The 12,435-nt window shown below is 36.9% G+C and overlaps 1 protein-coding gene across 1 annotated transcript; it reads left to right on the plus strand.

The window, feature by feature from the left end:
- Nucleotides 1-2,305: 2,305 nt before the first annotated feature.
- LOC132557764 (uncharacterized) lies at nucleotides 2,306-8,130 on the plus strand. Its single transcript, XM_060222290.1, has 2 exons — nucleotides 2,306-6,751; nucleotides 7,924-8,130. The coding sequence occupies exons 1-2, from the start codon at nucleotides 2,306-2,308 to the stop codon at nucleotides 8,128-8,130; spliced, it is 4,653 nt and encodes a 1,550-aa protein (XP_060078273.1).
- Nucleotides 8,131-12,435: the final 4,305 nt, after the last annotated feature.

The following is a 12,435-nucleotide window of genomic DNA, read 5'->3' on the forward strand; positions in this document are numbered from 1 at the left end:
GTACATACAAACTAGCTGACATAAACTGGCTGACCTAAAGTTATATAGGTGTACAATTTAACATAAACTAGCTGACCTAAAGTTATATAGGTGTACAATTTAACATAAACTAGCTGACCGAAAGTTATATAGGTGTACAATTTAACATAAACTAGCTGACCTCAAGTTATATAGGTGTACAGTTTAACATAAACTAGCTGACCTCAAGTTATATAGGTGTACAATTTTACATAAGCTAGCTGACCTAAAGTTATATAGGTGTACAATTTTACATAAGCTAGCTGACCTAAAGTTATATAGGTGTACAATTTAACATAAACTAGCTGACCTAAAGTTACATAGCTGTACAATGTTACATAAACTAGCTCACTACCAATACTAAATGATATGTGAACTATTATAAGAATTAATCTTGGACTGACCTTTAAATGAGCTATTATAGAGTTCAGCTGACCTTTGAGTATTGCATCATATTGTTCCATAAACCCTTATATCTGAAACCTCAACACCTGTGTTTATATGTAATACATGGTAGAAATACGTGTCGGTCACGTAGAGTTTAATACCATTAAGTAATTATTCTGGTCAATTGTCTTTATCTGTTAAGATGTTGAATAATATAGGACCGTGGTATAAATTCAACAGAGAGCTTGGTCACTCTCAGTCGATACTTGGGGTTGTCTACTCAACAGTATACACCCTACACTACATTAATAAAACAACATCAACACCCCACATCGCAGTTTGGGTTGTCATTGCCTGTAAACATTAGCAACCACAAAATCTTCATTTACGCTACAAGAAAACGACATAATATTTTATATGGATTGTTACTGTATGGAAATCGTTACAGCACAAGACAGAAATAAGAGATTTCATTTGTGTGTGTGTGTGTGTGTGTGTGTGTGTGTGTGTGTGTGTGTGTGTGTGAAACTCACAGAGACATAAAATGTTTAAAGTCAGATGAATAAGCAAGCGCTGAATGTATAGTGAACGTATTAAAAACAAGAAACTACATCTGTGATTGATTTAAATGACTGATGGTCGAAATACTTTTATCGTAGTACGATATGAGATCTTCCGACCCGTATATTGGATAAAAATAGCTTTAGCGACAAGACATATATGTCTTTCCGATCTTTCATGTTGAAATGGAAATATACTAAAAGACTTCGGTAATTCATGTAGCTTTAACAGACATATAAATGAATGGTTTGACGGGTTAGAGGACGTCTGATCCCTTTATAAATGTTTGTCATTACTGCCTTGTGTTTGTAGACCACTTCCATTTCATGCTGTTGTTATGGGAACTGATAAAACTCTTGGCCCGTTCACTTACATCCCATGTCCGGCATCTATGGCAACTGAACCCTGTTCACGTGATAAAGTGGCGCTATAAAGGATTGTACTTCACAGACGACAACGGGAAAATACCAGTAAAGCCAAGATGGCCGGAGAGAATAATGGATTTGTTCCGCTCAGGTGAGAATTTTTTCGCAAAAAAATAAAAAAAGTATTCCAATTGAATTAAAACAAGATGGTTGTTAACGACAACAATGTTGGATCATCGATCTATAAGTTATTTATGTTATGGTACGATCATAGATTTGTTGTTTTGTTTCATGTTTTCAATAGTTCCATTATTGAAAATGAATGTCACTTAATTTGCAATTAACATTTAAACGTTGTTAATACTGTAGGACATAATTATAACGAGTCTTGTTGATAATAATAAATATTTATAAATCAGATGAAAAGAGGAAGAAGATACTGCTGGCGTGGCTGAAGAATAAAATACCTTACCAAAACATTGTTAATTTTTCATCGTCGTGGAATGATGGGATAGCGTTGTGTGCTCTCCTAGAGGCGCTGCGCCCTGGGGTTTGTTCAGACTATCTTAATATGCAGCATCACAATATCATCATTAATTGTAGACTGGGGATCAAACTGGCACAACAATGCCTCAACCTTCCTGCGGTAAGTACGTCACCAAATCCGGGTATCACGTGGTCATGTCTAAGGGTATGCTTTAAATAGTTATTGGGGCCTGAATATTCGAATTTATTGTATTTGCAGATTGCCAGGGGTTTACATTGATAATGAACTATTTTCCTTGTTAATATCATACACATCCACACCGGCCAATCAAAGGTGACCATAGAAAATGTGAAAATTTTCAATTAACTCAAAACACTGATAATCCAAACAATCTTATATCTATACGTTCCTGGCCTAGAAAAACATAAATTACTGAATCTGTAACACATAATATCATCGCCATTATTCGACTTCATATCTTCAGAATATGATATCACCGGAAGAAATGGCAATAGCGGACAGGCGGACAGAGCACAAGATTTTTCAGTTCATCTGCGTCATAAAATGGCTATCCGAACAGAGCAGTCCTGAACCACGCGCTGTTGACGTGTCGCTGGGAGTCCCCTCACAATGTCACGTGCGAGGGTCCGGGCTTCACACTGGGGTAACTGGTCGAAAAGCTAGGTTTACATTCTATACTACGGATATAAATAAAATTCGCGATATATCTATCAACATCCGGGGACCTCGCCACGATTTGTATTGTGAAAAGATAGTAAACATGCTAAACGCGTATTTGCCCAGAGACAGAAAGAAATTATTAACAACAGACAAGAAAGACAACTGCACGGCAAAGCAATTTCCCAGGATATTGGCCCCAACAGAACAAGTTCACGGTTACCTTGACGACGGGTTCGGCAATATATTCCTACGCGTGACGAACTGTGACAGACTGGCACATGGAAACGTGAACAATAACACAATAAGTTTTTCGTGTCAGTGCAATGGTTTAGGAACATTTTTGTTCGCATTTGTTCCAATATTTGCAGGAATCCATACCATTTCTATCAAAACTGAGACACAACATGTTGGTGAATCGCCATTTAAGGTCAAAATTTATCAACCATGCGATCTTAAACAAAGAACTACTGGGGACACAAAGGAGAAGTTATTCATTCTTGATTCAATGTCATTCGGATCTCTAGACGATCACTCTAACTCTCCTCAACACGAAAACGGAAATAAAAATAGCATCAAGTCACCGAGGAAATCCGAACGGGGAAGACTTAAAAAGCAGTTCACCATACGGAAAAAAAGAGTTCTGCGGAAAGTTATAGCAAGAAATGGTGAAGAAATCAGCGTACATGATTCTTCACCGTCCGTCCCGTCATTATCCCGGGAGACGAGCCTAAACTCAGACTCTGAGGTAACAGAGGACGAGAGATCTACAGGCGACAACAGCCACAGAAGTAGAAGTTCGTTAAAAACTATTAGAAGGCGATCATCGATAGGCGAGACATATACTGTTCGACAGGCATACTCAAGTGAATCAGAGCAAACAGGTTTGGCGAAATCTGAGATTACTGACGAAATCACCCACACAAACAACCCCGGCATGGAATCTACGATATCAGCAAGAAACCAGGCGAACGAGCGTGATATGAAAAAACAGCAGGAAACAACAGGAAGGTATGAAACTAGTGTCGATATGTTGAATGGTCTTAACTGTACCTCAGACAGAGAAGTACATCAACGTATAAGAAGTCAGAATAGCTTTCTACCAAAGGAATCACAGAATCTCATTAAAGAAAGAAATTTCTTGTCAAATTTAGCGCACAGCTCCTCAAATACAGAGCACAGCTCCTTTAATACAGAACACAGCTCCTTTAATACAGATAAACAATGTCTCCTGCGGGTAAATGAAGAGATAGCATCACAAAACAACATCACTAGCAGTAACGAAAGAGAACCAAGCGAGTCTACGTGTAGTGTAAAGAAATCATATTCTTTCAACAAACAGTTACGACAAACATCAGCAGATAGTCAAGGTCGGTTTTCTAATGTAAGTCAGTCAAGTTATACTACCCCGTCAACGCCTGCTAGTGAAATGGCGTCATCAACTAGTGGAGATGTGACGTCATGTTTTTCTAATTTTAGCTTTAATTGCAGGTTAGACGAAGTCTCATCGTCGTCCTCTTCAATATGTTCCAGAAGGGGAGATAACCCGAAACACACACAACAACAAATACACAATGAGAATAGCAACTACATCATTAGTCCAAATGCGTCATGTAAGTCTACTGTCGTGTCAGATAATCCGACATCAGCAGCCGTTTTATCCCCGGACTTAAATCTGCTATCACGTTACAGTGAGGGCGCCGACAACTATCGATCTTGTTTCCCTTCAGTAAAATCTACAGCTGCTTCATTCCCGTCAGCATTTTCGAAACCTGACACAGACAATGGCCAAATCTTATATTGTGCTGACTCAACACGCCATCGTGATATATTAAAATATGATCACCAACACAGGGATAAATTGAAAAAGTCATCACTTTGTACAAAAGAGGATAATTTACAAGATGTAGACAGACATATTGAGCAGGAATGCTACTTGCAAAGCTGGATAAATAACCAATGGTTACCTGAGAGTGTTAATAAGGTTCCCGAGCAGACAACAAACACGGTGACAGTTCAGTGTAACAACACATCTCCGTTACTGTTAACACACCAGGGTAGTGATTTACAGAAGGATACAACCATTGATAACAGTGAACAGACAGAGAAAGATCAGTCAAGCAACGAAAATCCTATTCCACCAACAAATATACTTAGCGGGTCTAGCTCAGACGCCAGTGTTTTGGATACATCAAAAACGTTTGAAGACACAAAATGGCATAGTTGGAAATCTGAAGACGCGGTGAGGAGACAATATGATACTGCTATTGAAAATCAGCTTCCAGACACCAAGAGAATGATGTTTCGAGCAATTCCAAGTTCCGAGTCGGCAGTCTGCCTTTCGTCTTCAATGGATATTGTTGTCCCGACTCCACATCATGAGAAATGTACCCAAGTAACTGTAAATGACATCATAGAAGCAACTGGATCAACACTGCGCATGTCATGTTTCCGATTGACTCGTAAACGAATTTGTATAAAATTACAGCCGGAAGAAGATATTTCTGAAATTGTAGAAAGTGGGTTGGAGAAAAATGTCGATCTTTCACCTTTACATAAAGGATGTTCCGACAGGTTAAATTCAGAAGTCGGCATTATATCTAATGACATAGAGTCGCCAGAATTGGGAATCAGACAAGCGATTCGCCAGTCAACGACAGACACAGTCGACAGTGGAATAGCAGACGACAGTTTGAAGCCTCTATCAGCAATAACTATGTTGGGAGATACCAGCCGGACAATTTTGAGTGGCCACAGATTGGTGCACAGGCGCCCTTATCGAGGAATAATTCACATTGACCCGAAATTGGCCAGGAGTAACAGCACCCCGAATTCTACTATAGATAATGAAGGGTATTTTTATTCAAATTCTCAGGAGCGTTCCGAAAAGTCAACCTCCAATGTGTCTGGTCATCTACAGGATTGTACAGTTACTCAACGAAAATACTTACGGCATTTGAAAAAAGGACAAGCCTTTAGCCTTTCTGACTCTGAAATACACGTATCTGGAGTTCTACCTACCCTATTTAAATCCAAAATCAAAACTGCAAACAAGATTGGTCTGTTTAACCAGTTTATACAAAATGATGAAGAGAATAGAGATGAAGCTTGGTTCCAGGAGAAAAATGAAGTGGAAAATGAAGGAAGATATTTTAGGAAACAGAAAAATGGAAACGTCGAACTTGGGACAACACGAACACCCAGCAATGAACAGATCAATCACGACGGCACTGGTAACGTTAGTGATGAAGAGCCTGAACTCACCAATGACAATTACGTAAATAATGATGGTGATTCGAAAGAATGTTGCCATACACGAGGTTTGGATAAGCACATCAGTGAATGTTGTTTAGACACAATTAACACTTCGAATGAAAACCATCTCGGCTCGTTTTCATCACGTGATGGAGACCTCGAAGTGTCATATCAAGGATTCGGCGTGTCCAAGGATTCACAAAGAAAATTCTTACAAACAGTCGGTGTTTTCAAAGATGATTTCATTACAAAGGCAAATTCAAACCACACCAAACAGCAAATCACATTAGCTGGTGATACCTTCACGAATACTGTATTAGGTCATACTGATCTGTGGGAAGACGATGTGTTAGCGAGGACAAACGTTTCGTCTGAAGTTAACAGGATGCCAGAATATCCCTTGGTACAGGAAGGAATCCGTGAAACAAAAGGACATAGTACTGAAGAGAATTACACAGGATTTGGTATTAACCTACAAGCTCGAACAGATTTATTGCAAAATCTTCAACAATTTCAACATCTAGAGAACGTAGCGGACGAAATCCAGAAGAAAAATATTTCAGTAAAAGGACAGAAAGATGGAGAAAATCAATTATCCAGTACACCATGCTATCACAACGATAGAGGACATCACGTGACTCAACATGGCGGACTACGAAATGAGAAAAGGGATATCAACCAAAAATTACCTACTCATTTCAAATCGTCAATTGCATTTGAAGTAAAAACTTCAGTGTTCAATTGTATCAGTACCCTGTACATGCTATCATGCTGTCCTACCATCTCAATCGATATCGAGACATCAGAATCGGATATGGAATCAACTTCCGGAAATGTAAACAACCTATTTTGTGATGTAGACATATTTGAATTGCCGGAAGAAAAACTATGGTTTTTACCAACTATAGACCAAGATAGTATTGATAAAAAAACTGACAGCTTCTATCTGGACGGTAGTGGACTAACACTGGGACAGGTTGGCGTTAAAAACAATTTTCAGGTAACACTTTCTATTCCTTCGTTTTAAAACAACAACCTCTAACATTACTACCACTATTGTGAGAATGTTTGCTACAAATGTTCCATTCAAATTCATCGAAAGATGCAAGTTTCAGAAACATAAATGTTCATTTTTTGAATTCACAAAAGTAAAATCTAACAAAAATCATAAACTCAGACAATAATAGAGATAATTACGTTGGTAAGTCAGAATGTCCGTAGTCGACGACTCTGAAGATTTAAAGCCCAGCACAGATAGCCATTCTTGTATTTGTTTAAGAACAACAAAAGTCTCCAGTATTACCGTTGTGTCAAATTATCTATTTAAATAAATAAATAGTTGGTGCCATTTTATGGAATAGTTCTACAATTAGATATCAAATTCCGCAGTATGTGTATAAGAACTTTCCGAAATATCTTCTCACTTGCTGCTAATTATTAAAATATGATTTGTCCCACTTCCTTATTCCTTCTAGAATAAGAATATTTCGCTTTACCAAACTTCATACAAAAATATGTTTCGTTCTTTCTCTGAAATGTCTTGCATCTTCCTTGTTCTCCAACTTATAAAAATCTCTCCTAATTTGCGATGTTTACGGCATCTGATCCGAAGGGCCAAATGCAACAGTTAGTAAACAATTTTGCTTCGAAACGCTATACTTCTCATTTATATTTGTATGAATTTATACCAAATATGTTCAGAAATATTATCGTGGAATTCATCAGATTTGTCAGACAACTATCTGTAAATTCCTCGATTGTCATATGACCCTTCTTTGTTGTTTTATTATTATTATCCCCCCTTCTCCAATCAAAGTTCCGTTCTGACTGTGTCGCCTTCATTCGTTTATCAGTCCGTCATGTTCTCGAACAAAACATTTAGTATGTATAGGATTTCCTATAAGAGGGCAAAGGTCAAGGTCACTGTTATGAAAGATTTTTTTTCCTTTTCGGTAGTTTGTTATGCATTACTCTGTTCTGTATCTCTGCATCTTTTTTCCGTTTGACAATATCAACTTGCTGCATTGAAAACTTCACAAATAAATAGATAAAAACTTACATTAGAAAATCAAATAATTGACACGGAGCAGTTCAAGCGAATAAAACACAATTCTGATAAATATGATATCATTACACTCATTAAAATGCTACGTTTTTTTTACCATCTTTCAGATATGGACAACCTCTGACGTCACTGGCTGTCCAACCGTCTCCATTTATGGACCGCAGCCTCACTGCGTAACTGAGACATGCGTAGTCTACACTGGGGATGGACTTTATGAAGTCATTTACGAGGTTACACACCCTGGTTCCTACAACATAAGTGTTAAATGGCGTGACCTAGATTTACAAGAAAGCGTCTGTAAAATCACATATTAAAGTCAGTCTTGTGTGAAGTGGTAAAAAGTGATAAATACTAACTCCTGTTTGATAAAAAATGATAAGTGCTGTACATATGTGATCACGTGGCCAATATCCACGTGACAAAGAAAATCTTCGGTGGCGAGACTGTTCCCTTCACCAAACAAATTACGAATGTGAAGCTTATTGACACAAATGTATACAGTGTACAAGATGGTAATGAACCCACGTGACATTTTGACTGTAATTCAAACCTTTGTACATTTACAAATCGCGACAAGATTATAACGGAAACAGATCGAAATGGTCATTTTCCATAAATACACCAGGAGACTACAATGTACCTACGTACAATTATAAGAATGTAGATTCGGATAAAACCTAGTCACACTTTTGTAAGAGTCAATAGGCCCCCTCGTCCCTGTTTAAAATTGACCCAAATGTACCACTTTGAAATATTGTATTATACACTACTTTGGTGTTAACCTAGCCAATCATACACGTGTCTGTAATGTCTGATTTATCGATCCCGACAAGCATTGTATTAACTTTGTGTCAAAATAATGCCTGCCTTCTTGGTTCTCTGTGTTGTTTTAAGTTCAAGACCGACCTCAAATATCTTACTAGTTTCTCTGACATAAGATGCGCCGCAGTTCTTGCATCTTCACCCTAGGTTTTATCCCGAGGACGGACCAGTATATTAAGGACAACGGGCATCTGGCACGAACTCCCGCCCCACGGACAGTGGTATGTTCTGTTAACGGTTCCCCTTTTATACAAGAGACAACACTTGTCTTTCGTCCCTTCATTGCCTTTCTTGATTGCTCTTCTCAAGTGGTTTGTTCATCATCAGTGATGCCCAATCAAAATATTCCTGTGTATTAATAGCTGCACGGATGTGATTCTGCTCTCTCCTTTTGTTCCGGTGGTTTGTGACAATGGTATCATATCTATGAGCATAATCTCTATATACAGCCTCCGAATTTGCCTTTTGAATTCAAGGTACATGTTCTCGTATTCATTTTTTTATCTATCCATTGGAGCATGGCTTTGATGGTGTCCTCGCCATTTTTACAAGAAGGACGTCAATGCAAGACGATCGGGGCAATTATTTCTGGTTCCCGTGTGGATTTGACGCTATGGTATCTTCTGTATAATATTTCTGTGATGATTCTGTCTTATCTCAAGTAGTATTTCTAGACAGTATCTCGCAAAGTGGAAGTACAAATTCCAGTTACTTCGTGATGGATATAGTAAATTGTGTGCGCAAAGATCTTTCTCCCTCCTGACGGCTGTTAATGTCAAATGTCGAGTGCTTTGTCAGTGGGCATGTTGATAAAAACAGACAAAACCTACCCCTTTGTATGTGAAATATGGACTTAGTTCGAACAGTAGTTTCGACAGATCGAATCAGTTATATGAAAGCTACAGGTCGAATCGATACAGAACATGGAATCAAAATGACTATTTATAATAGAGAAAAAACGTGTAAATTTCTAAGTTTAAAGCAGATTTCTTTTTATAGTTTCACATTTATATCACTGACCGGCGACAACCTTTCTTTAGTGAAAACTTCTATAAACCTATTTGATACATAATAACGATAAATGTTTACCAAGTTCATTAGATAAATGTTTACCAAGTTCATTAGATAAATGTTTACCAAGTTCATTAGATAAATGTTTACCAAGTTCATTAGATAAATGTTTACCAAGTTCATTAGATAAATGAAATGATCTTCATTTCATGTTATGTTTAAGTTGTTTTTTTTTTGTTTTGTTTTTTCATTTTTATTTAATGATTATTTTTCTAATGTTAATTGTAAGATGTAAGGGGGGGGGGGGTTCAAAAGGAACTCTTTCCTTATATTTATATTCAATATGGAAGCATTTCAGTGTAATATACGCTTCTCCGCTTTACAACAAGAATACCGAATAAATATATTTTTTGTCGTGTCATATCAGTAGTTTTGTGTCAAATTTGTTAAAGAGAGAATATATGTAATTTACAGTGTGAATCATAGGACTATTTTAATACTGGTCCTGGGCTCCAATACAAGTGCGGATGTTAATCCACTGCGGCACCATATGATGTGTTTAATTTAAAAGAATATGCTTTAATTTTAATCTATATTGTTACCACACTAATAATCAGCTGTGTAACTGTTATGATCACGTTTCCCGTACCTATAATATTGTTGACGTCTGGACAGCTAATCATAACTTCCCTTTAATGCAGATGACATATGTAAATAGAAATAATTGTTTGTCTTAAAATTAGACAATTTACCACAAATTCTAAAGAAAGTTTTGACAAAGCGTCGTGATTAATTTATCAAGCACGTCAATGTTGTATCGATTGTTATCTATAAACAGAACATCTTATTGTTCATGTCCTTACCAATTAACAATTTTTCTTTCATTTCAAGACAAGGGTTATTAATCCAACATAGATCGCGTATTGATGTTAGTTTGAAATATAGTGTCAATTAAAAAATAAAATATACGTGAATATTACATGAGTGGCATTGCTTAAGCACATTTACCGTATACAACCCAGTAAGCGCACCTGCCCCTAAAAGTGTCTTCACACCTTTATTCAGAAGAGGAAGATAGGTGCACAAATTAAACTCTTGCCTCTCTGATCTGCCTATATAGTCTTCAGTCTTAAATGGCGACATAAAGTAATGTTAGAAAAATGACATCATGGTTTCAAATGGAAACGTTTCTCTGTAAATGGTTTTAATCCCTTTGTTTTTGTGAGGGCGCAGTGAGCTAATTGGATGGAATATATATTGTGGTCATTTTTATGCCCCATGCCTCTACCATATTTAGGGGGTGGGGGTATAACCCATGTTGATAGTCCATCCCATGTCGTTCCGTCCGATAAATGATATATCTTTAGAACCTCTCATATTTAACCCTGAGTATCACATGTACAGCTTACTGGATGATTTTTCAATTAACAATGAATTTATTACACGGAACAACAAGGTCACTGGCACAATAGTAAACAGTAGTAAGGTCTACATCTGATCTTAAGGTGGTATCCGGTCAAAGATATCATTTGATATTTTCATCAAGTTCATTGAAGTGGTCACACCTTACAGATATTTTCATCAAGTTCATTGAAGTGGTCACACCTTACAGATATTTTCATCAAGTTCATTGAAGTGGTCACACCTTACAGATATTTTCATCAAGTTCATTGAAGTGGTCACACCTTACAGATATTTTCTGGTTTTACTTGTTACTTTAAAGTTTGTTATTGTTTTATCATAGAATTTATGAATCACTGCCATATTCCCTGTACAACACAAAGGATGTGTATTTACATTCACATTTTTGTCCATATTTTGTGCTAATGTCATTATTTTCACATTGAACAACAATCGTATATTTCACTGACAGACTTGTTTTAAATCTATAAGAGACTGGAGAGTATTACCCATGATATCTGTGATCTTTATGTTTCTGTAAGAATGACTGAATGCCGAGTTAGTGTATTTCTATATTTTGTAAATGTCAAAAGTTTGAAATAAAATGGCTGTGCCTGTATAAATCTCTTGTGTTCATTTCATCAGTTACACATAGCTTTTGAGAAGCTGTGGGCCTTAGTTTTAAGGTCATTGTTACCTGCAGTTTAAATCCTATAGAAGAAAATTCTATCAAATTTTCAAAAAACTTTGTTTAGTTTAAATACAAAATTACATTTATTCTGCAAACCAGAAACTGCCAAGGTGTGCCCTAATGTAAAATATGAAAAAGATTCATCCTTGTTTTCACAAGACCTATTCAACTCTATTGTAGAAAACAACTGATCTAACAATGTTAACTTTAAGTATTTCAAGCAATTCTATGAGTCACAAGACTCAGGAATCATGTGTAGAATTATCACTGTTCAAAGGACCATAATTCTGTAATCAAAGGGTTGCAGGGCCTGAATATGGTCAACAGCACATTCTCTTAGTATGACCTACATATACAGCAAGTTTTATGATCCTAGTTTTAATGCAAGCAATGCTTTTGCACGGACACAGATTTTTTACTCTACACAGAAGGGTCATGGGCTATTCCCTTCTCCGTTGTTCCGGTCTTTTGTATGACTGATATAAGCATCATGTTTCAATATACTAGTTTAAATTCAGGCAAAGAAATTATCCATACAAAATTTTAACAAAGGGCAATAACTCTGTAATTAAGGGGTTGCATGCCTAATGTTGGTACACTGCACATTATCTTCATTTGAACAATATATACACCAAGTTTCATTACCCTTCCTTCAATACAGGCAAAGTTATGCTCTGGAAAAGGTATTTTTAAC

The sequence above is a fragment of the Ylistrum balloti genome, unplaced genomic scaffold, assembly GCF_031769215.1.
Source record: "Ylistrum balloti isolate Yb309-2 unplaced genomic scaffold, AGI_CSIRO_Ybal_v1 Utg370720, whole genome shotgun sequence".
In the NCBI taxonomy this organism is placed as follows: domain Eukaryota; kingdom Metazoa; phylum Mollusca; class Bivalvia; order Pectinida; family Pectinidae; genus Ylistrum; species Ylistrum balloti.